This window comes from Nelumbo nucifera, chromosome 6 (assembly GCF_055504915.1).
Source record: "Nelumbo nucifera cultivar China Antique chromosome 6, China Antique-T2T, whole genome shotgun sequence".
In the NCBI taxonomy this organism is placed as follows: domain Eukaryota; kingdom Viridiplantae; phylum Streptophyta; class Magnoliopsida; order Proteales; family Nelumbonaceae; genus Nelumbo; species Nelumbo nucifera.
In genome coordinates, this window is record NC_142654.1 from 11,891,864 (window position 1) to 11,918,532 (window position 26,669).

General features: G+C 37.2%; 2 protein-coding genes across 2 annotated transcripts; one reads left to right on the forward strand and one right to left on the reverse strand.

The window, feature by feature from the left end:
• Window positions 1–222: 222 nt before the first annotated feature.
• Window positions 223–4,947, forward strand: LOC104588085 (IQ domain-containing protein IQM3-like). Its single transcript, XM_010245907.3, has 10 exons — window positions 223–487; window positions 638–1,229; window positions 1,317–1,431; window positions 1,632–1,697; window positions 1,829–1,917; window positions 2,516–2,603; window positions 2,738–2,884; window positions 2,993–3,085; window positions 4,027–4,128; window positions 4,220–4,947. The coding sequence occupies exons 2-10, from the start codon at window positions 802–804 to the stop codon at window positions 4,745–4,747; spliced, it is 1,656 nt and encodes a 551-aa protein (XP_010244209.2). The 5' UTR covers window positions 223–487; window positions 638–801; the 3' UTR covers window positions 4,748–4,947.
• A 9,245-nt stretch (window positions 4,948–14,192) lies between these two features.
• LOC104588098 (copper transport protein ATX1-like) lies at window positions 14,193–18,715 on the reverse strand. The gene is made up of 3 exons (XM_010245922.3): window positions 18,171–18,715; window positions 15,963–16,038; window positions 14,193–14,694 (listed from the first exon to the last, which is right to left on the reverse strand). The coding sequence occupies exons 1-3, from the start codon at window positions 18,177–18,179 to the stop codon at window positions 14,447–14,449; spliced, it is 333 nt and encodes a 110-aa protein (XP_010244224.1). The 5' UTR covers window positions 18,180–18,715; the 3' UTR covers window positions 14,193–14,446.
• Window positions 18,716–26,669: the final 7,954 nt, after the last annotated feature.

Sequence of the window (26,669 nt, forward strand, 5' to 3'; positions counted from 1 at the left end):
GATAATCAATCAATTAAGATATATTAATTTAACGGTTAGTTGAAGGTGAACGTGGACTTGGAGAAAACGACAGCCAGGGGTAAGGAGTAGGACTGTAGGAGTACTAGGCAATCGCCCCTGGCCCGTGCGTCGACGTCGAGGACGATGGCATTATTATAATTAGGGCGATGTCTCAAGGACATTTTTGTAGCACAAAACAGTTATTAGGGCGATGGTCTCCTTCATGGAAGGAGGGGAGGACGATCGGCCGGTTATAAACAAGGCCACATAATCCTTATCATCACGTGAAATTAAAGGTTCTTTTAAAGCACGGGAGTGCTACCGCCGGCCGGAAGGAGGTTTTCCCTCCTTCGACGAAAGATCCAATAGACCGGATGCTCATTTTCGTTCGTAGCCGTAGAACTGTAGAAGCAGTGACGGCAATCCGTAAGCTGTCAATGCAGAAGAGACAGGAGCGAGATCGGAGTCGCTGAAGCTGACCAAAATGGTGAGTAGATAGATCGTAGATGAGTTGACTCGGAGTGGGGACCACCTGAGAATCACTCGACTCTGCACTCATGCACTGCACTGCAGTAGATAGATCGTAGAAGAAATTTTAATATTCAACTTTTTTTTTTAATTTTTTATCTATAAATAGTGGATGCAGAGAGAGAGAGAGAGAGACAGAAACAGAGCGACGTAGAGACATTCAGTTCACCGACCAGATACCCCTCATATCCCTTTTCGAGGGTATTTCTCTGGTCTTCTCCGGATTAATCTGGGTTTCGCAGTGAGGAAAAGAGTACTTGGGTGAGATCTTCGATGGAGGTCGAATCCCCTGCTTTTGCGAGCTTCGATTTGCAGCCAAAATCCTTGTTTTCTTTCTCGTTGAATATTGTGACCGAGTCGTCGGAGCTCCGCTCTCAAGAATGCGGCTTCTCTGAAATGACTGTTTCTTTGAATGGTGGCACTGAATCAGTGGCTGTTCATGCTGAAGAGTACCGGAGTTTTAAACCGTCGGTTGCGCTTGATAATTTTCAGAAATTGACGGTGACCGACCGCGACGCTCGGGAATGTGCGAGCCAAGAAAACTTCGTTCTCAGTTCTGGAGCTAGGCAGGTAGACGTCAACGGTCATGGAGATTGTAGGGGTTCTAAATCGACGGCCGCCGTGAAGCTGCAGAAGGTCTACAGAAGTTACCGTACACGGCGCAGGTTAGCAGATTCTGCCGTGGTAGCCGAAGAGCTTTGGTAGGTAACCAGATTCCTTATATATTTTAATAATCCAACAATGTCTTTCTCTCTCTCTCTCACCATCTTTTTTTTTTTCAACAAAAGGTGGCAGGCGATCGACTATGCTCGATTGAATCACAGTACGATTTCGTTCTTCAACTACTTGAAACCAGAAACAGCCGCTTCGCGATGGAACCGTATCAGCTTGAATGCTTCAAAGGTTTGTTTAGTGGTTCTGTCTCTCTGTCTCTCTGTCTCTCTTTTTATTTTCCTTCAACCCAAGAAAAAAATGGACATCACTGTCGTTGTTGTAGATTTTTCTATGTTTTCTTGTCTTTTACTTGTTTTTTTCCTTTCAAAAGATAAATAAACATAATGTTTCGTTTAACTTATTATGTCAAGTAATTCGACCTTCGGCAGGTGGGAAAGGGGTTATCCAAAGACGCCAAAGCTCAGAAATTAGCTTTTCAGCACTGGATCGAAGCTGTAAACTTCTGCACATTCATGACTGCACTTTTTTTCCTTTTTTTTCCCCATATTTTTGGCTTATTTTGGTAATCAGGCTCCTTCTATAAATTCTATTTGTTTTTTCTTATTTTAAAATTGTCTTATTGTAGATCGATCCACGACATCGATACGGGCATAGCTTACACATCTATTACGAAGAGTGGTGTAAAGCAGATGCTGGCCAGCCATTTTTCTACTGGTGAGTTACAGAGCTTTTCCTTTTTTGGTTAACCTTTTTTTTAGCACATGAGAGGGAAGAGGAACTTTTAATATAATAATCTCTTGTCTATTTATTTAATTAGTATGGTTGCTTGTGAACGAGCTCGGATTTGTTTGTTTTAAGCCTTTTCCTCCAAGGCCCATGTTCCTCCGTAACAAGTGCAGTAGCAGGGTTGCACAAGGGCTGAAACGGTGATGCCTAGACACTAAGAAAGCAGGTGTGACACTAGGATCACAGTAAAGTCTGGCTGGGTGTAAAGTGCAGACCTAGTAATTTATTACATACTTTTGTAGTTGTTTGGTTGTCATGGAAAACAGGTTTGCTGCTTAGCAGAGTAGGAACCAGGTTGGGATCATAGAACGCAGAAGCGTTTGGGATCTTGAATTCGATTCCATGTTGTAGGGGCTTTACATAAATTCTTTCAAAAATAAGGAGTTTATTTTTGTAAAGATCTCTTTCTGTTCAATATATTCTTGCGGTATATATCCTCCTGTTTAATATATTCTTTCTGTTTAAGTCCCCACAAACTAAAGCATTCCCATGTTTAACAAGAACCTGTTAAATGCATTTTGGGCAGGTTGGACATTGGAGATGGCAAAGAGGTTGATCTCAAGGAATGCCCAAGATCAAAACTTCGACAGCAATGCATTAAATATCTTGGACCTGTATGTTATTTATTCCTCTAAGAACTAAAGTAGATTTATTTGAAGCTTGATTCTATCACTGTACATTTAGTTCCAAGGTCTGTCATCCTAAAATATGTGTAGTCTTATTTGTGGTCACTTCTTATTGAAATCAGCAAGAGAGGGAACACTATGAGTACATAATCATCGATGGGAAGATTGTGCACAAACAAACAGGAACATTTCTTGATACAAATAGTGGATCACAAAACGTGAAATGGATATTTGTGATGAGCACCTCCAAGAAACTCTATTGCGGGGAGGTGAGTAAAAATCTTGATCAATCAGTTGTTGTTTCTTCTGTTTTTAATTTTCTTTTGTAATGCTGCTTCTGTTTCCCAGAGAATTAATGTTTTGTTTGCACCATCCAGAAAAAGAAAGGCTCTTTCCATCACTCAAGCTTCCTTGCGGGAGGGGCTACTTTAGCGGCTGGAAGACTTGCAGCTGAGAACGGAGTGCTTAAGGTACAAAAGATACGGAGTTCACAATTATATGATATCTGCTTAATTTCTATAGAAGTTGGATAGGACCTTATGGGTCATAATCAGGATGAAGCTGTGGTCATCTTTGGTATAACTTGAGCTCACAGATGCTACATTGCTACTTGCATTTTGAGGGTTTTAAGTCTGCATGGAAAACTGAGCTACTCACCCTTGGGGACTTCTAGGTGTACAACCATTATGCCTGGCGTGTTTTGTGAATAGGAGATTTCCATAGATGGTTTCAATATGCCAAATAATGTCCATCTGCTAGACTGCTTTGGTCATAAAACTTTTTTACAAATCTTGGATAAGGTTGTTCATTCTCATTCTGAAAACTCATGAGCCAGTTTCTACCTTGCAATAGCTTCTGCTTGTTGTACAAGTTCAACATCCATCACATTTCCATTAACGGACTCTATCAACATACTCTACAACCTCTCTTCTTAAAGCATTTTCCATTATTTTGTGAGTTAATAAACTAAAGATTGAACAATTGAACATGCACTGAAAAAAGCATATAAGACATGCATGGGCACATAAGCAAAGCATGCAAATTGAAACATTGTGTTCAGCATTCACAATTTTCCAGTCATTAACCATTCCTGGGTTGAATCAAGAGCTCTTTCAATTGCAGATCCTTCCATTTTGAAAGAATGAAAAAAGCATATAAGACATGCATGGGCACATAAGCAAAGCATGTAAATTGAAACAAAAATACATTGTGTTCAGCATTCACAATTTTCCAGTCATTAACCATTCCTGGGTTGAATCAAGAACTCTTTCAATTGCTGATCCTTCCATCTTGAAAGAATGAAAGGAGTGTCTTAATGACTCAAATCTCCTTGTGAAATAAGATATCAAGAAGTTGGTACAGACATTTGTTATCTTGCATCTGATTTTTCAGATTGGATTCTTCCTTGCAGTCTATCTCAGCATACAGTGGACATTACCGCCCAACCGAAGAGAACCTTGGCACCTTCCAAGCCTTCCTTGGGGATAATGGAGTAAACCTCGACAACGTTGAGGTATGTAATGCATACTTTGTAGATCATCACCAACATTAGCTGATTATGTGTGTCCATTAAGTAATTTTTATGAGCTGCTATGTTTTGCCAGGTAAAATCCTCTACAGAAGACTATGACAACTATGAAGAGAAATCAACAAAAGATGCCAGCAGAACTGGAGTTCCAACATTTCAAGAACCTCTCCAGCTTGAAACTTCCAGTGAAGTGGAGAAAGACCAATTTGTCAAACCAACCGAAGTTGCAAAAGCTGAACCAGTTGAAGATGATCAAGCTGCAAAAACGGGTACTTACAAAAGGACCTTATCCGGTGGTCTTCAGAGTCCAAAAGCACAGGTACCTAAGCAAGCAATACTGCAGAGGATCAATTCCAAAAAGGCAGCAAGTTCATATCAGTTGGGGCATCAACTCTCACTAAAATGGTCAACAGGCGCCGGTCCACGGATTGGGTGCGTTGCAGACTACCCTCTGGAACTGAGGGTACAAGCCCTAGAAATTGTGAACCTCTCCCCAAGGCGTCCTCCCACACCGTCATCTCTCCGACAGTTTGGCTGTCCAGCTCCACCTACACCTCGTCCCATCTACGGTCTCTCTAGTGGTGATAGGACATATACTATCTAGATAAGCTCCGTCTCTGTTGAGAGTCCGTTCCTTGCATCTCCTGGATGCTTTACTGCATGTAAATTCCTCCTCTCTCTACGTTTCCATCCTGGCAGAATGCTGCCTTACGGTCAATATCCAATTTCTTTATTCGTGTTCTGTTATTAATTTTCCTGCATCAATTCGCAAAAATTGAGCAGTAAAATCCAGTTCAGATCCTCCAACTCACCAGCTTTACTTCAGAAGAGCAAATCAGGTTTGTTATGCGCATTAGAAGAACTCACCCCTAAAAGCTAGCTGTTAGAGGGAGGGAATTCAAGCACATATATACCCCACAATAGCACCCCATAAAACCTAACGCTAAGCATATTCAGCTGCACAATAAATCCTTTTGGGTCTTGCAGTCTGCCAAAAGACAGCACCAGATAATCAAATAATATCTGGCTCCATTGGCATGCTCATTATATGAAGTAATAAGCCCAAATTATCTGATCCCAGTTTCTAGATCTTCTAGAGCAGTACATAATAACATTTAACCTTCACTGTTGTCCTCACAGTGACATTTACCAGAAACCAAATCTGGCGTCAGTCACACCAAACGGTGGTTGGTCAAGTAAATCCTTCTATGATGTTCCTTACTACCAGTCAGCGCAGTCCCAATGCTTGCAGTAGCAGAGATGTTATTAAAACAAGTCCAGTGGTTAGGCTTGATCCCTTGAGAATAACCATTTATCTAAAACAGTGGAGTGTTTCCTTTGCAAGAAAATCTTCTCTGTGAATACCCAGATATCAAAGATCGTCTAAGAAACCAGATTTTCATCAGCAGACAACTAACTAATCGAACAAGGGCTGAGGATGAGCATCATCAATCAAAACGTCCAAAGGGAGAAACTCAGGTATAATTATGCCGGTAGGAGTATTCTCCCTTTAAATATTGCATTCGGTATCGCCCAATGCACGCAAAAGAAGGTGATTGCAAGCCAATTATATGGTTTGGAGACTGGACCCAAAAGGATCCTATGCTGTAAAAATCAACTTTTACAGTGGAAGGGGGTGGAACTGATGGAGTGAATCAAAGCAAGGATATTTGGAAAAATTAAATGCCCTTCTAAGATAAAATATTTTCTATCTTAACTATAAACTCCCTTGCAGGAAGAAAGCAAGAACTAAAAAACTATGGGATCAATATGTGGAGAGGAAGAAGATATTGATCACATCTTTATGGTGAATTGGCCAAACAAATTTGGATAATTATGGACTCAATAATCCCAAAACCGAATGGCAGGGAAACTGTGATATAATTTATAATCAAAGAATCCCGATGAGAAATTGAAAATGTAGTGATGTTATATATTATGGTAAATACGGAAGACAAAGGAATAAAAAATATATGTGGCTACTTTGCAATGATTTTGAACCGCCATTGACCCGGTTGTTTGGATCATTCATTCGGATATTGTTCAGGCAATCGGTTTTGTTTTACCCCAATACTGGTTTTTGGCCAAAAATCATTGAATTGGTCAATGACCCGTTTGTAAGATTCAAAGTATCGATACATATCGGCCCATATCGGCTGATATGTATTCTTCCGGAACCCCTCCGATACACCCCTACAATGGGTGTATCGGGAGTCTGACCGGTTCACGGGGTGGAGGAGCCCTAAACTGCCCCCCTGAACCGATTGCGAAAAAAAATAAAAAAAAGGCACAAAATGCAGTACTGATTCGCCCAATACGCCGATTTGAACCTTGCCCGTTTGACCTGGGTGGTCAAACCATTGACCTGTTTAATAGTTTGACTTTTTTATTTAATTATTTTTAAATTTTTTGTCAGATTAGGTTGTTCATTTGAATTGGACAGTTGAACCATCAACCCAAAAACTGGTGCACAGAATGGTTCTGATTCTGGATCGGCTTTTAAAACCTTGCTACTTTCTGTGACTTCCCCAATAGCAAGGATGTAGGCTCCTGTGCAATCAGTATGGCAAAAGCATGGAGTTTTCACATTCACCTCAGCATGCATTGATAACATCTCCGCAGTTGTCATTGGAAGATGTTTTCAATACACGATTGGAATGTGTTGTGGTGCATTGATAACATCTCCACAGTTGTCATTGGAAGATGTTTCCAATACAGGGTTGGAATGTGTTGTGGGGCATCATCTCTGGGGCGCGTGAATTCAAAAGTATGGGCTGCCCTGAAAGCCAATAAACTAGTTCTAAAGTTTAATTGCAAGAAAATAATAATTGAAGGAGATTCCCATATTCTCATCTACAGTTTAAGGGGAGTTTTGAGATTATGGAATTTATTCTAATTGTTTCCATAGTATCAGCTGGCTATCAGCGATACTCTCATTGTATCGGGTCGATGTTGGCTTTCTAATACACCATTAAATTTTCCTAATTACTATTAAGGTAACTATTTAAATTTAAATTAGCATTAACTCTTATATTTAAGGCAATTATTCAGATTAAAATATGTTTATTTAGCTTTCTAATACACCATTAAATTTTCCTAATTACTATTACCTATGATTTTTTGGATAAATTGTTGAAACCTTCCATGAAGTTTTGGACTGTTGTTAAAATCTCCCTTGAAGTTTGGTAATTGCAATTGCCTCCTTTGAAGTTTTGGATTATTTCTAAAACCTCCCTTAAAGTTTAGTAATTGCAATCACCTCCCTTGAACTTTCTAACACAATTGCAAGTAGGCCTCCTCTGTTAGAGTGCTCTTAAAAGAGGTATAAAAATGTCCAAAATACCCATGCAATTACTATTGAGGCTGGTTTCTATAGGAAAAAACAACACAAACTTTATGAAACAAAAAATGAGAGAGAGAGTTTAAAATTGCAGTTTTACTTTGAACCATTGATATGAAGGGAAAACTTGAACAATGATTCAATTTTAGAAAAGAGATTGGAAGGATTTTGGGGTAGAAATTCATATGTAGAGATCTTCAAAAATAAACATTTTGGTAAAAATAACTACATGGGTATTTTGAATAATTTTATGCATTTTTTTAGAAGATTCTAATAGAGAAAATCTACTTGCAACTATGTTAAAAAGTTCAATGGAAATGATTTCAATTACCAAACTTCAAGGGAGGTTTCCACAACAACAAGAAACTTCCCTTCTGCAATTTATCCTATTTTTGGAACAAAAAAATATCAGACGATATTTAACATGGCATGGGTGGAATGACCCAAACTCAAATTTATTAAACCCATATTCACAATATAATAAATTTCCTTTTTCTTTCCTCTGTTTCATGGGGCTACACAACAGGGTATGTAGCATCTCCTCTACACGCATAATAACTCTCTGCTACAACTAGAACTTATCGACCAAGCCACCATTAGTTGGTCATTAAATTTCCCTAATTACTATAACCTATAGCTTTTTTGGGTAGAAAAACTACAAATAAGAAGGTCTAAACCTTGGCCTTGAGGTTAAAAGAAAACAAATTCACTATTATGGCTGAATGGCATGCTTCAATTACTTGTCATAGTTACATGGATTTTAAATGTTCACTAGGCATGACTCCTCTACTCAGGGGCCACTAATGTGAATTATTTTAAATTTTTAATTTTTTAAATCATTTATATTAAAAATTTAGGTTAGGTTTTTCATTTGTTGTTTTGATAGATTTTTATTTGATTTAAGAGATTTACTATATTTTATCTAGTATGTGACCCCGTTATGGGGCAGCCACACATATGTATTATTTTGGTTTTTATTCTTTTTTGTTTTGTTTTTTATAGTAATATTATTTTATTTGAGTTTTTTTAGAAGATTTTATTTGAGTTTCACTATTTGTCTAAAAATTATATTTATACTTGAATTTCAAATAAAACTAACTATTGTAGACTTTAGACTGAAGTGATTGCAGGCAGAAGTGGTTGTGGATAACCACTTCTACATTTCCTACATTTTTTTAGGAATGGATGAGAATTGGCGCTTTCCACTTCTCATGTATTTCTAAAGAACTTCACCCGTCTTAGAGTGCCACATGTCAGAGTTCAAAAATTTTAATGTGGTTAAAAAGCAATTTATGTATATGAGGAGTGAGTTTTCTCTTTGAAAATGTGAACAACCAACTTCTGAGATGCTTTTTCCAGAAAGTTAAGGTTGCCACATGTCTAAATGGTGGGGGGCTATGGCATGAAGACCTTCCTTTAATTCCTTTAATATATATATATTAGATTTATTATTGGATATTCTTCAATAAATATTACAAGCAAGATTCAAAATATCGATACGTATCAGGCCGTATTGGCCAATACATACCATATTGGGGGCTTTCCGAAACACCCCTAGAGGGGGTGTTTTGGGGTCTCAATTGGTTCAGAGGGTGGATGGACCTTAAATCGGCCCCTTAGAAGTAGATTCGAAAAAACTAAAAAAATACAAAAAAATCTATCGATATTACCCGATACGCCACTATCGGCATATCAGGCATATTGATACTTTGAACCTTGGTTACAAGATGATTATATTTATTAACACAAATTATACTCGATGTTCTTAAAATTATTCTCATGTACATGCATATTTTAGTTCTTTCACCATTTTTCAATGTTTATCAATTGTGTCCTGGTATATCACGTTTCCCATAAACCATTAAAATATGTGTTTTTACATGTATATGACTTATTTTATCTAGAACACATATTAAATATTATTGTATTTTTTATTCATTTGAGTTTCCTCACTTGTTCATCTATCGTATTTTTTTCTCCATATCTATACGTATTCAAAGCATATCTAGACATATCTCTTAAAATTGACTCTTTGATGTTCATTGCATTTAATTCAAGATATTTGGTACCTTGGCTCTTCCGTCTTTTATAATGAATTAAAGAAAAGGGAAATTGTCTACAACCCACCATCACTTTTTTCAAATTCACTTAAACTCACCATAACTTTTTAAAGCATCCAAAACTCACCGTATCAGTGAAATAACGGTAAATTGACTAACGGACATTGCTAATTTATTATTTTACCCTTTCTTATGTTCGACCCATTTTACAATATCCCAAAATTACCCCCATCATTCTTCAACCCAAAACCCTAACGGTCTGAACGAAAGAGAGAGCATTGGCTGCTGCTTCTTCCACCATTTGCGAAAGAGAAAACCAGCACTTGCCACTGCAATTTCCCCCGTTTGAGAACGTGAAAACCCATTGCCGCTGCTTCTCACCATTGTTGTTGCTTCTCCCATTGTCTGAGAAGAGAACAGTCGGAACAGAACCAAGAGCACACCCTCGTCCTTCTTAAACCCAAAACCCTAACTATCTGAACGAAAGAAAAAACCCATTGCTGCAGCTTCTCACCATTGTCGCTGCTTCTCCCATCGTTTGAGAAGAAGAACAGTCAGAACAGGATCAAGAGCACACCCCGTCATTCTTTAACCCAAAGCCCTAACTCTCTAAACGAAAGAGAAAACCAGTTTGACAAAAAAGACGATGATCACCATCTGAGAACCAAAACAACCTATGAAGAACCAAGCGTGAAGAACAAAAAAAAAAACAATTTCACCATCCTATCAAGAACACATTCAACACAAGTATACTTATATAGAAGCTTACAGTGTTCAAGGTAAATGAACATCTTTTTTTTTTTTTTGTTGGAAGAAGAGCTTTTAAACCTATCAATGGCAGAAAAGGACGACATAGGCTTGCTTGCTGGAATCCATGATTTTTTTACTACTTTTTTGCATCAATTGTCTGCTTCTTGTGAGACCAAATGCAATCTATTCATGGTCCCCCACCATGAACAAAGTTGTGCCACGGTATTCATCTTTTCTAGAGCAAGTACTTTGTTACAGAACAGTAAAAAAATACATTTTCCTCCCTTTACACCTGTGAAATTGATGGTTATAAGTGGTTTTAACAAACCCTAGTTAAAGGAATTCATAACATATGTGATGTGGGTGGTGTTGGCGACTGACAAAATGCAGAACTTATGGATTTACTGATGCAGTTCAGACTTCATATTTCCAAACTAGGCTTACACTTATAGATTTTAGTCTATGTAGTATGAACAAAATTTGTTGATTTGCAAAGTAGAATACCACATTTATCTGAATGAGAAAATGTTCAAGTCCGGGTCCTACCACAATGCCTCTCCTAATTGTAATCTTAACACTTGATATTAGAACTTCAATCCAACTTACTAACTGGAGAGGAGAAAGGGAAAAGAAAAGCCACCCCCAAGTGTTTACTTGTTAAATTACCAAGAGTAAAAGAGAAGAGGTTTGCAGAATTCAATTGCCACTTTAATAATGATTCTAAACAATTGTCTTTCTAAAATGAGAATACAAGGCTCAGTTTGGAAGGAGTACAAATACAATATTTTAGAGTGCAAAACCTTGTATTTTGTATGTATTTGCACTCTACATATTTGTATTTGTACTCTTTCCAAACTGAGCCTAAATATAATTCACATTCATAAATTCACTAAACCTGTTACAGATTGTTTTGATTGTCTACATCATGTCACAATACATAATTCAATTTGTAAACTTTTAGATTCTAGGTACTCCATATTTAGTTCCTTGCTCGCATATTTAGTTTTTCTATATATGAAGCATTACCTCTGGGTACTCCATGTTGGATATTTTTGCAAGTCTGTCTGACTGTTATGAAAAGCAATTTCGGCAAGTCAGTCTAACTATTGTCTTGTATCTTTATTTCTTACCATCTGAGCAGGGCCAAATTCATATCAGCAGAGGAAACCACTGGTGTCACGTTTGATGATTTTGTTGGACAGGAATACATAAAAAGGGAATTACAGGAGATTGTGCGAATACTAAAGAATGATGAAGAGTTTCAAAACAAAGGCATCCATTGCCCAAAAGGTGTTATCCATGGGCCTCCTGGGACTGGTAAAACGCTGCTGGCTAAAGCTATTGTTGGAGAAGCAGGACTTCCTTTTTTTTTTTTTTGCAGCTAATGGCACTGATTTTGTAGAGGTGAGAACAGATTTTCATGTAATGATGGGTTCTATAATGATGAAATGAGCGAGGGAGGGAGAAGAACATAGAGAAGTAATGTCCTGTATGAAGAAGCAAGGAAGTATAGTGGTGCCTCTTCTTGATGCCTCTAATTAAGCAAAAATCAGATTTCTTTGAGTGCCCTAATTAAGCAAAAATGGAAAAAAAAATGAAGGTGAAACACCTGGTTAGAGGTTTCTTGGATGTTGAGAGCAAGAAGACCCTTCCTAGGACGTTGAGAGCAAGAACACTCTGGGACATTGAGAGCAAGAAAGACTCTCAGTGAGTGGGAATCTAGCTTATATATGAAATAGGATTGGGGGCATTTTGATCAAAAAATATTTAACAAGCTGATTCACCATTCAGGGGCAGTTTGGTCAATGAACTTTAACATGGTGAGTTATGGACGTTTTGAAAAGTTATGGTGAGTTTAAGAGAATTTATAAAAAGTGAGGGTGGATTTTAGACAGAAAATTTGAATGACTTTCTTTCCTTGCATTATCATGGTGCTGACCCACTGGCTCACTTAAAAGAAACACTGTTCTGGACACGTTCCCGTCTCTTTGCCACCATATCTGGTCCCGTTTGCCAAGTATGGAATGGGTGGTCCTAACCCCTATGCTCCAGTTTTGGCCACAAGGTCCAATAACAAACCCACGACCAAACACATGGATGAATGTAGACCACAGGGTTGAGGTTGAGTTGGGCAGGAACTGTACCGATCAGCCCACAATCGCACATGGAGTGGAGTATGGGTGCGACTTAGACACGTTGTAGCAGCAATAGCCTAAACCAGAGGAAACCCTCCCTCAGGCCTTAATCCTAACCCCACCTAAGCACCTAATCTTTTTGAAAAAAGTTTTACATGAACAACACGAAACAAAACTGTCAAAAAGGGGAGCATGGATTTAGGGCTTTTTGGGTACTTGGGCTTAGGCCTAGCATCTTGTTTTCAATTTCAAGCCTTCAATTCTCTAGTTATGACTTATGACCATGAGGAAGAATGTGAGCTTCCACTGGAGACATTATTTGGGTTCACTACATTGAGCAGAATGGAATTAATTCAATGCACTTCCAAATTCAGCCTACTTTTTACCATAGTGATAGTGTCTCCTTCGTGCTAATGAGGGATACTTAATTGTCTTCTTCATGACAAATACCCTATTGAAGGATTCCTGTTATCGAATAATTTCATTGTAAAAGGAATGCACAATTACATATGCCGCAAGGCATTGGACTCAAATGCATGTCTGCTCATTTCCTAAAGTCAGAAGCTATCCTTGGGACCTTGGCCTACTTACCAACCAATAAACGATTATCCTTTGCTTGTTATTCCTGTTCCCTCATTTCATTCCCTGTACTAGTTCTTCGCTTAGGTGCTATAGTCAATGGAAGGGTGATCCCATCTACTGCAAATCTGCAATTATACAATTGGTTGCATTTGATTCAAAATAGAGAAGTTTCAGACGTATTTGTTTTAAACTTTTAATCACTATGCATAAATATAATGAAGGCAAAATGTAGGTGCATCTCGATCTCCTGCACTGTAGAGCAAGCAAGATTGGTTCTATGTGATGGTAAATAGACTTTGTCAAACGTGAAACAAAACTACTTGAACCAATTAATAAATTCACTGTAGCGGAACTCATTTAATAATAGTCCAATTTTTAGATATTTCATGTCATTTGCATAGTTGCCAACTTGCCATCCTTTTTGGTAGATTTGCTGCCTTTTGTGATCCCGATTGGGTCCACCCTGCCTTGAACCCTAGCCAAGGGCCCGCTCTCATCATGTGTGTATTAATTTAGTTATATTATGTATAGTAGATTTTAATGTTGAATCAATGAATCCATCCCTCCCTAACTTCGACTTTCCTTTTTTGTGTCATCACCAATTCATCATCTAACACTTGTTTCAACTATATGGATTGGTTACATTAATTTTGTTTCACATTCCACTAGTGCCATATCTATTGTTAAATTATGGATTGGACACTTAAAATTATTTTTTATTACTTTCATTCAAGTCATTTTTTATCTATCTAAGTCTATTTTCCTTATTTTATTCTTAGATTCTTTTGTATGACTATTTCTAAATTTATTCTACTTGACTAACTAGCTTTACCACTTATTCATACAAACATTTGCTACACTAACCTCTTTCCAATGTGTAACTTATCATTTGCTAGGCTTTGTAATTAAAGGAGTGTTCGACAACGTGGTTGGTTTTGATTTTATTTTAACAAATTACCCGGGTTTCAGGTTTAACCGTTTTAAGTTTTAGGCGTTAATACTATTAGTCGTAATTGGAACTGATTCAATAGCTCGATTAATAGTTGGATTGGTTCTGGATCTGTTACTCTCGAACCCTAGAGGCTACAGGGTCTAGGTGGGGATGCCATGACCATAACCAACCCCACTTAACCGTATCTAGGTCCACATATTTTCAGAATTTGGACAATGCAAATATCATCATAGTCAAAGAACAAGTTAAACGGGATTTGATATACAAATACACGTTCCCTTAATACTTTGATAGCATACATAAGGATAGAGCGAGATTACAGTCCTCCATTTCTTTTCGCTAGAGAGATATCTCAAACACACTAGAAGAAAACGCCACATACTTTCCACCCTAACATTACGACCACGCGATCACATGAAAGCCAAACCAAATCAACCCATTAATAGACCATTAACTCTTAACAAATGGGCTGAAGTTGAACACATCAAGGAGCAGCAACAACTTCTGTGGGTTTTGCCTCAGCTTCTGCCGGGGCTTCTTTTGGAACTTCTGCTGGTATTTCTTTTGGAACTTCCGCTGGGGCTTCTTTTGGAACTTCTGCTGGGGCTTCTGCTTCCCAGAAGGAAGTCTTCTTTCCCGTCTTAGAGACATTTTGGAAGACTGCATCAGCCTGCACATTGCCCTTCACCGTCACTTTCTGCTCCTTCAAATCAATGTCGAATGACTCCACACCTGACACCATGGTACCAGCAAGACAACAGTCATACAAATCAGTGTTTAAGGGGCATTTAGTCTCTCAAACAAGGTTTAACTTCAAAGCATAGATATCACAAAGAGTGAGTTTTGGAAGGAAACGTGTATGGGAAACAGTGGGATGTGATGAAGTAATTAATATAAGCATGGATATGGGAGGGAGACCACATATATTTTAGAAGTACATGAATAACACAAGTTCTACATCTCAATTGAATATAAATAATGTATAAAGCTAACAGGCAAAGTTTATTTTGTGGAATGTCTTTTCCGAGTTTCTCTCCCAACTTTTTGCTTTGCTTTGACTTTTAATGAATCAATTTGAATTTCATGTTGGGTACATAACATACTATATGGGAGGATGTATTTAGAATTTAAATAGTTCAGTGACTTCAGTCTATGGTAAGACTTGAATGTATAGGACTACAATCTTCATGTTAATAACAAGATACCCTAACCAATTAATCTAATTTGCGTTTTGAAATATTTTATTTATTTCAAAATTTAAAATTTCTATTCTTGTATACTAGGTCCTCAGTTTTTTCTTAATGGTGCCTCACTTCATCCAAGCCCTGCACCTTATGGCTCACGACGCAGGTTTTAGGAAAGCCCCCAAACTTCACTTGTGCTTCTTATTTTTAGAACACTGACACAATGTATAGGCTCTGTTTACAAGTTCCAAGCTACCTTTTGAAAGTTAATAGTAACATCCATCTGTGAATAAGCAAGAAAAAGAATGATAACTTTGCTCAGCTTTCCTTTTCTTTGACATGTTTGCAATTGTGCACAAATGAGGCAAAAGTCTATATTCAACTCAAGAGGTTGCCTAGCATTTGAATTGCCAAAGATAATAACAGTCTGACATTTACAATTTTATATCGAGCACTAGTATGATTTTACACTCACAAATTCAATTGTCAACCATTTCAGTCTCTTAATAAAATCTCATTTTGAGTATTTACTTCAATGCATGCCCAGGCTTGTAAAAGTACATTTCTATTGAGACCTTGATGATCATCTGTTTCCTTTTTCTTAACGAAGTTCCCTTTTCAAAGGCATACATCTTATTTCTCTAATTAGATCCTAAAAATACTAGAAAGGTATCTCAGAACTGTATCACCAATTTCTCAAATACTTTCGGTCAACTACATCATGAAAAAATCCATAAAAAAAAATCTGGTTCCGAATTGCATTCTTCTAAGAAAGAAAATAGTGATGAAGAGTTTTAGGTGAAAATTAACACCAACCTTCCATTTTGTCAAGAACCCTCTTCACAGCTCCTGCACAGCCTTGACAAGACATACCAACCTTGAGGACAACTGTCTGCATTTGAAATTAAAAGAAAATTATGAGGAAGAGAAAAATTTTATATTGGTAATAAAACTTCTATTAGAGTTAGAAACCTAGCAAGAATCATGCATCCAAGGTATCAAGAAATGAGAATGAAGTTGAAATATTAACATTTAATTAGGTGGTCATAACTAAAATATGTTAAACAGAAGAAAGAAAGAAAGAACATAAAAGGCTATGTAGAACCTCAGTCTTATAAAGTATTAATTGCTAACATCTTTACTGCAGAATGCTGTTTTCAGTGGACTCCTCTCTATTCCAAGCATGTTTATGTTTACCATGCTTATGGACACAATGTGTTTGAGGGAAAAAAAATTTGCTCCATCGCTCTTCCCAATAGTGAAATTCGTATGTCAAACAGGTACTGAATTCAAAAGTATCTCAGATTCTTGAGTAAAATGTCTAGATTTCCTCTGCTTTTACTTTTATTTACTTAGCACAGACATCTCTTGGCACATCTAGCATTTTTTATTTATTCAACCCCTTCCAAAAGAAATATTCTAAGCAATAGATTGATCATATTTTCTTCTATTTAGGGTCAGTTTGTTTTTTGGATTTTGAGAGGGGGGGAAGTTGGTAAATGGGATTTTGCTTCCCATTAACCAACGATGTTCTTTTTTCAGATTTATGTGGGGTCCATGGAAAATTTATTTTCCCTAGGTATTACTTACCCGGGTAAGTGATACCCATTTCCTAGTGGGTAAGTAATTTTCCCACGGGGGGGGGGAGTTGGCAATACTTTGATGGGACAAAATTACCCCTTTTAATAATGGCTTTTTATGGTTTAAACAGTCATTGTCTTATTTACCTGGGAAATAAAAGAAAATGGGTAATTACACTTACCCAAGTAAGTAACTTACCGAAAGCGAATGGAGACTTTAAAAAATTGGTTTCCTTATCCAAACTTTGAGAGCTAGATGCATACATTGTGGAGTATTAAACACTATAAAGTTCTGCTTGCACCCTAGTCTAATACAAAATGGAACATTTCTTAAAATACAACAGTGTTTAAGTTCCATTAGAATGCTTATATAATTGTACCAGTGCAAGTTATGTTATTAAACATATTTATGAATATTTCTCTTAATTAACCCAAACTGCACGCAGGTATCAAGTTTACACACACATACACTCTATATACTTGCCATGTATTCAGTAGTTGCTATCAACATCACCCCATACATCACCATTGTTGGATCTTCTCCCATGAACTTCACCAGTTGGATTGTCCATCTAAGAATATAAACTCTGGATCTTGCTACCTTACAGGCGTCCTTTTTTTTCTTGTTTACTTCTGAACTTAAATATCTAGGACTCTAATATACTTGTACATTCAGACAAAGTAAAACGAAGGCGGTTGAATTTAGACTAAAATTAGGCCCCAGGAAACACGTACATCATGATCCTACGTCTGAACCATAACTATTTTTCAAGGAGGCTTTTGCCGATTTAAGTTCATAATAAGCATCAAAGAATATGTTGTAAAATGGGAGGATATATTTTGAAATGAGAGAGAGGGAGAGATCCGAGGCAGCGAATTAATCAAGTTCCTATAAAGAAAATGACCTGACCAGCCAAACAATGAATTTTAATCTAGACTATTCAAATAATCAACATCAGTAAAAATGCAGATCCGACTAAGGCGACAATCACCAGCCAAACAGCATTCATTGTCTTAAGAGAAGAATATATACAAACCAGTTCAAGTTCAGACGACTCAGGCACACCTATCTAATCCAAAATCGAAAATTTCAAAACCTAGCAGCGATTAGAAATTTAGAACTAGCCGCTCAGATAAAACCATAAACAAAATCACGAAGCATATTCTGCTGAGATGCATGCAAGTAGTGAACCCTAATTCTGATTGAACCCATGCAACAACAATCAATACAGAGTACAGACATCATTTGGGAGAGACAGTAAGATATGGATCCTTGAACGTTAAAATTCTCCACGAAAAATAGAAAATTTCGTATCACTAAATATCGGAAATAAGTCTCTTCACGTCTACAGACATTCAACCGGAAACCCAAATTCTTAGGGTGCATGAGAGGGGGAAGAAAGAACAAAGAAAAACAGAAATTTTTAAGTAAAAAAAAAAATACCTGAGCCATAGCGCCAAGGATGATGACGGCAAGACCAGCGAAAGAAAGAAAGAAGAATAGAAGAGAACGACGGGACGCAGACGAGCTCACGACGCAAGTCTCAAAGCGTCTCCGTTTTTAAAAAGCAGGTAACCGATAAGAGTGCGCCGCGTGATGCTAACATACACCACCTTAGCGTAAAGTAACCAACCTCCACCAGACGAGACTCGAGAGCCCAGCTTCCCGCCCAAGTGCCCAACCCCAAAAGTATCGTTCACGATTCACGAATGACGTACCGTAAAGAATATTTTTTCTGCGTGTTTAGAAAACATACAAACTTCTGATCTGTACCCTTTCCATGAACGGGACCGGTGGGCCTTGGTGAACAAATTCTACGATCAATCAACCGTAGATGCACTGTGGATCCAATTTCTTCTTGATCTTGAATGAACACCCAAGAAATTCAGTAGATGAAACAGATTATGGTCACGATTGAGGGGGACTAACAATTTGGGAACCCTTGTGAAACACAAGAACCTGGTTTCTCCCCTTTCTCCAGTGGTACTGGAAAGAGAAGTACTAAAAAGGAGTACAACAATTGTGGGTTGGTGATGCTGCTATTGGGGCACTCAACCACTCTAGCAAAAATTCAGTAGATGAAACAGATTCTTCTCTCATGATCTTATAATGTAGGGTCACGATTGAGGGGGACTAACAATTTGGGAACCCTTGTGAAACACAAGAACCTGGTTTCCCTTTCTCCAGTGGTACTGGAAAGAGAAGTACTAAAAAGGAGTACAACAATTGTGGGTTGGTGATGCTGCTATTGGGGCACTCGACCACTTTAGCAAAAAATTCAGTAGATGAAACAGATTCTTCTCTCGTGATCTTATAATGTAGGGTCACGATTGAGGGGGACTAACAATTTGGGAACCCTTGTGAAACACAAGAACCTGGTTTCCCTTTCTCCAGTGGTACTGGAAAGAGAAGTTCTAAAAAGGAGTACAACAATTTGGTGTTGCTTGCTGATTTGGCAAACCTTATATTTTTGCCCTTCCATTATCTACCAGGCTGTCCATTACATAGCGAATATTGGCTTATTACTGAAGGTTGGTGAGCTTGAAAAGTTGCAAGCTTGATTCAGAGCAGTTACAATTAATAACAAATTAACAATGAAGAACGGTTATGTAAGCGGTCGGGTCGGGTCGGTATCCGGTAGAGTCGATCTGGTCGAACCGGTTATATTGGTGGTTTTCAATTTTGTGTCCCCATTATAATTGTGTTGGGACCAGCTTTTGTCGTTCTGAACTGATTTGATTATGTAATTAATAGCATATAAACTTTTTCTGGATTCTTTTAGTAATTTTTGTTATGTTTTGTTGTTAAAAATGTTTTGTCAAAATATAAACAGTTTACTATTTATTGCTATTTTTTATAAAGATTATATTATAAAAATGAAGCTTCAAGTTGTTATTTCACAATCACAGATAATTATAGATGTCTAGGTCTATTTTATTTTTCATAGAACTGATTAATAATCGAGATTCAAGATTCATCCACCTTGTCCAAAACCACGCTTGACCATGATCATGGGGTAGGCCACACTTAGCACCAATAATAAGGATTATGGCCCAGGCCTAAGCTCAGCTTGGTATGGACTTGAAGCTTGAAATATATGTTTGTGTTAGGCTAGGCTGAGCTTTGGACCTCTATTTCTATATAAAAGTAATATATAAATATATTGCGGAAAAATCTTGTGATATTCCATGGATTTGGAAGAGCTTTGAACAATCAAAGCACCCAATGAATTTAGATGAATACTACCTGAATGGTCATTTCTTTTTTGATAACGGGTGATTGGCTATAAACTTTTAGGTATCATAGTCCCACCCGTATATTGCAGGCCAGGCCTGATGTGAGCCTTAGGTTAGCTGAATGTGATTAAAATTTTGTAACCAATAATAAGGCCCCACGACACCCATGCATGATTGAGTGGTTTTGGGGCATATACACTGATGATGTTGGATTTATTATTAGTTATACAACCATGACATTTAGCTAATCTTGATTCACCTAATGCAGGCCTAGGCCCAGTATTGAATAGACTTGAACGCAAAACTCAAGCTGAAATCAATATAAATCTATTAAGTTGATATGTGTATGATAGAAGGTTTGAGAAATGCAGTAAATGGAACCTAACGGTATTTTTTGTCTTTTTTCATGGAAATTACAAGAATATCATTCTCTACCAACTCTCTTTTTTGTTTTTTTTTTGTTTTTTTTTAATTACAAGAATGTCACTCTCTCTTACCAATTCTCTCTCTCTTACTTTTTTCTTTCAAATTATAAGAATGTCGCACACACTCTCTCTCTCTCTATTTCTTACAAATTACAAGAATGCCACCTCTCTCTCCTTATAAATTACAAGAATACCACTCTCTCTCCAACTAAGGGAGACCTCAATTCGGTATCTCAGCTACTAGGGGACCTGCAATTAAAGGTAATCGAGTTTGAGCCAAACCGAGCTCGAACTTCTGAGCTCAAGCTCAATTCTCTAATTCGAATAAAGCTCAAGCTAGACGACACCTCAACCACTAAGGGAGACCTCAGCTCAGCACCTTGGTCACTGAGGGAGGTCTCGGCTCAACACGTCGACAACTGAGGGAGACCTCAACTCGGTACCTTGTCAACTAAAGGAGACTTTAGCTCGACACCTCACCTACTAGGGAAACCTCAACTCGACACTTTAGCAGATGAGGGAGACATTGATTTGGCACCTCGGTTCGGCACCTTGGTTGCTTGAGAGACTTCCAATCAAAGATACCTGAGCTTGAACTTTCGAGCTTTTGACTCAAGTCAAGCTCAAGTCTCTAATTTGAATTGATCTCAAACCTAATAGTTTATGAACGAGCCCCTGCCGCCACTTTATGGATGATATTGGATTTATTATTAGTTATACAACCATCACATTTAGCTAATCCTGATTCACCTAATGCAAGCCTACGCCCAGTATTGTATAGACTTTAACACAAAACTCAAGCTGAAACTCAAAAATCTACAGGCCAAGTTGGTCGGGCTAGAAATGATCATTCCTACATTTTAACATTTATTTACCAACAAGAAGATGGAAGTATGATGAGGTTGATATGATGCTTTTTAGAATAAACATAGAAAATTTAAGTTAAGATGGAAACCACTTTAAGGAAGCATAATATTGTATTTTGATTCCAATCATTTGGTTGGGTGAAATTAATCAAATATCATTCCCATTCTTAGCGGAATGGCATTCTTCTATTTGAGACAAGAACCATTTCCTTCCCTCCATGAGGAATGAGAATCCATTTCAGCTGATTTCAATTCCAATTCCGATTGCAAACAAAACGGATGCTTGTTTCAAAGATTAGACGAATGGAAATCTTCATTTCTTTTCCCTAAACCAAATAAGAGGAATGGTTCGGCTGATTGAACCAAGTTAAATTCAAAACGAAACATTTTAAGTTGCCAATGTGACAAGTAAGCTGCAAAAGGATGTTAACAAATAATCGCATCCGAGTCAAGTTTGTTTATGTGGGATTAAGATATCCTTAGTCGTAAAAGGATGTTAACACATGGTCCATATATTAATCAGATCAAATTTGTTACATTAAATTTAATTTGGATTTGATATTTATATTAAATTAAAATTATTTTTCATTTATAAAATATATTATTTTGTTTTATTTTTAATTTTATAGATATTTATTAATAATTCTTTTGGAAAAAACAAGTTTCGAGATATTCAAATAAATAATATATAGAGAAATAAAAGTTATAAATTATTAAAGGGGATCTAGCTTAGATGCTAGATCGCTCGTTTAGTATGCCAGAAGAATGGGAATCGATGCCCCGCATCTTCATTTATCTAATAATGTCTTTGATTCGTTCGCTTAGCATGCGAGAGGTACGGGGATCGATACCCTGCATCTCCATCACTAATACTTTTATAGTTTCATTACCAATTTGCCATATCGATACCGGCAGTCATAGGCGGCCCCTATCAACATCTCTTCTTATTGTATTAAAGAGAAGTGGTGGGTCTCCATTCTCCATTTTCCAAGAGTTGGAGCAAACCTCAACCTGGCCACACCGCACAATAGGAATATACTTCCACTAATGACCATTCCTGGCTTGGCATAAGGATAAGGGCACTGTATCCCTCTCTCGGACCTGGACGCTGGGTCATGGTCCTCTAGTTGAACATTTGGCCGCTTTTTCATTGCCTAGGTTTAGGCCTGCTAATGGGTTGGGTAGGTTTATGATTTTGTCCCCATCAATAATTGATTTACGACTGGAATACTTTGTTTTGATTAATAATTGGGATAATCAGGTCTGATACAATGTCCCAATTATAATATATAAATTTTTATTTAAATAATAAATTATTAATTGATTTTTCATAAATATAATATAACCTTATTAAATATGATAAATAAATAGTAAATTATTTATATGTTAATAAGTGATATAGTTTTAACTAAAATTATCTTATATAATATCCATCAAATTTGCCCTTTTAAACATAAGAAATAGAACTTACCCATAACCTTTAACAAAATTTCTCATAACAAGAAGCGATGTAATCGGTTTGGTCAGTCAGATAAAACTGACCCATAGACGGCCTACCTGGGTTACACACCTTGACAAAAGATCATCCACTTTCATGACAAAAGATCAATCATCCTCAACGCACTAACCAACAATTGGCCCAAAATTTGTCACCACATGCTGTCCAATTGATATATAATCAATAATGTGCTCAATCATCTCCCTCTGATCTCTCTGAGTCAGAGGGCACAAGTAGTGATATAGAATCGCAGTGGTGCATTAAAAATTTATTAAATCGGTTGTTCATTGCATTATACATCTACATTATGACAGGACAAATCTAGATAAAAGACTACAGGAGTATTTCCACATATACTAGATTTTATCGAATATGAAATCAATTTGGATGTCATATTAATAATTTCAACAAAAAAAAAAAAACTTCGTTTTCAAAGAAAAACAGAAAAATTCATGGTACATTAGTATGGCAATTTTCCCCATCCCTATTCGGTTTTTGGCCTACGTGGCCCAATGGGATGGAGACTATTCTATTGGGGGCAATGACAGGGACAGGGATCAAATGGGATTAGGGATGGCGATTTTCTCTATTTTTTTTATCCCTGCGAGGATCCGCCTAAATGGGGCAGGGATAGGTAGAGGTGTAAAGTGGGGCGTGCCAGGCCGTGTTGCCCTCCCCAGTGAAAATTTTGGGGGTCGGCTCGGCACAGCCCACGGCCTAGGCCCATGTGGGCTTGTGTTGTGCCATGGGTCGAGTCTTGGGTCAAATCAGGCCGTGTATCGGGCCAAAGCAATTTATTTAAAAAAATTGACAAAAAAGCTTAAATTTTTTATTTTATATGAATTTTGTGTATATAATTGCTTATATATACAATAATTAAGCAAATTAGTATAACAAAATGAAAAAAAAAATTATTTATTTTATTAATATATTATATACTATATATTATTATATAATTATTATTTATATAATATTACATAAATATATAAAATATATTTAAAACATATATAAATATATATATATAATATAAATAATATATATGGGTCGTGTCGACCCGTGCACTATGGGCGGCACAGCCTGTTCAATCGTGTCGTGTCGTGCCAGCCCGTGGACCTAAAACCCCAAGCCCAGCACGGCACGGACCATCGTGTCGGGCCTGGCACGGCCCGTGGGCTATCGTGCCGTGTTGGGCCGCGAGTGACACTGCCCGATTTACACCTCTAGGGATAGGGATGATTTTTTCCTGTTTGGGACTTGAATGATAAATTTTTCATCCTTGCTAATGGGGATGGGAGAGAACTCCTCACCCACAGGTCCGTGAAGATTCCCACTTGTATGCATGTATGTATGTATGTATGTATGCTAATATTTTCAAAAATATGGTTGAATGCTACTACATATATTGTTATACGATTCTATATAACTATCAAAATGCCACTACATATATTGGACGAATTTCAAGTTCTATCTTATCTTGGTGATTAATGGTGTTAATTAAGTGTTAGACCAATTTATATTACTGATTTTTTTCTTTCTTTTAAGTAAATTTTTTCTTAAAGCAAGTTATTAATTAAAGAAAAAAAGAATTTGGGAATTTAAATCCCCGATGAATTTGTCTCTATCAGGGATCAGAGATGGAGGTTGATTTTCTTCCCAATGGAGATTGGGATTGGAAATACGAAGCTAGTTAAAAATTGGGGTTGGACATGGGGAGTATGATCCCCGCTCTAAACCCACCCATTGCCATTCCTAGTACATAACCAATAAAATGAAGAAAATACTCACTCTCTTTCAATTTATAAGGCTCTATTTGGGTGAGATTTTGCTTATAAGAGTTGGGCTGCATGAAACAAAAATTAACCAAAAATTGTTTTGAACATTTGGTAAGAGTTACCTTAAAAATCTAATGACAAAACACTTTTACACCCCAAAGAACAAAACTTGAAATTGGATCCTTGTGCTTCTAGGTTTTAAAGCACAAATACTAAAGCTTATTCAATCACAATCATCACTAACTATATTAACCCAACCGTGAGATTTTTTTGAACCAAACCAACTTGTTTGGTATCTTAATAATTCAAACCGATGCAACCAGTTAACTTATCCACCGGTTAACCATGGTTCAGTTTTTCAGTTTTTTTGTGCATTAACCTTCTACTCAAGATTAAAAAAAAAGGAGAAAAACCTTCCCTCCATCAAAATCAATTTACATATTAAAATAAATTGATTTAAATTAAAAAAAAAACTTCCCTCCATCAAAATCAATTTACAACAAACTAAACTATTAATCAACATTCATTTAGTAACAATCCAAAAACAAAAAAAAAACTATAAATGAACAAACATATTGATATTTATGCAAAAAATTAAATATATATATATATATATATATATATATATATATATATATATATATCTAAAACAAGCTAAAATGAAAATACAACAAACTAAACTATTAATCAACATTCATTCACTCGTTCAGTAACAATCCAAAAAATGAAAAAATACATTATAAATGAACAAGCTGAAATGAAAATATAAGGTGAAGCCTGAAGGTCTGTATATTTATGCAAAAAAAGATACACTATAAACAATATTTATGCAAAAAAAAAATACCTTAAACAAGCTGAAGGCCTGAAGTCAAACTTGGACAATGAATATTGAAGTGGTGGCCGATGTGCTGGTGCCGGTCTAGTTGTTTGTCGCCTGAACCTGAAGTGAGAAGTGTCAAAGATGATAGGTGTCGCTGGAGAGGGAGTAGCTAGCACCTGGCTTTGGTGGCTTGGTGCTTTCCGGCAACCGGCGTTGTTGCTTAGTGGTTGGCGTGGAGCGGCAAAGGAAATGACAGGCGAGAGAGAGAGAGAAAGAATGGAGAAAGAGTTCTCAGTTCTGAGCCTTCTAGCATGGTCATAATAGAGAAGGGAGGGGGAGAGGCCATTGGAGGATGGCTGTCGACCGACACCGATGTCAAATGATGGAAGATGACGATTAGCACCGGAGAAAAGAAAGGGGAACTAGGGAGGAAGGCAAACAAGAGGAAAGCAAAGCTTTTCAGTTTTGGTATTAGCCTTTAGGTATCAAAGAAGGGGAAAGGGGGAAAACTCAAAAAGTCAAATGGTGGTGGATTTTAGTTGGTAGGTTCTCTGACTCGTCGGAGTAGAGACCTGGGATCAAATCCTGCTGCCACCAAGGGTTGGGGGGAGGGGGGGGTTAAGGGAAAGGGGATGGGCTACCCCCTGTTGTGTAGCCCCATGAAGTGAAAAAAAAATGGTGGTGGGTTTATTTCAATTTTAAAAAAAATAAAGATAAAAATATAATATATAATATTATTGTATATATATATATATACGGTCGGTTAATCACTATTTTTTAAAAGGTTAACCGAAACCTAACTGACCGGTTTGCAATTTTTTAAGAATAGGAAACTAAAACCTAACCGATTGGTTTGGTTAATCGGATTTTTGATTTGGTTTCAGTCAGTTTTTTCGGGCTTTCTTGCTTACCCCTAATATTTATACCATGGTTTAAAAAAAATGACCCCAAAACGGAACTATTCTGACCATCGGTTTCTGAGTCGACAGTTTGACCGTCCAGTTCAAATGGGCGGCTCATTTTGACAACACAAATTAAAAAAAATAATTAAAAATAAAAAACAGTTAAAGACCATTGAACGGATCAACTGGTTGACAGTTCGATTGCCCAGGTCAATGGATCATTGATCGATTCAACGATTTTTGGCTAGAGACCAGGTTTGGGGTAAAACAGAACCAACTACCTGAATGATTCCTAAACCGAATGGTCCGACTGTTCGAATCAACGACGATTCGAAAACCATGATTTATACGATTACTCTACGTTATTGATGTAGATCACGTTGCTGAACAATTTTTAGAAGCCCATGATTCGAATGAGATGAA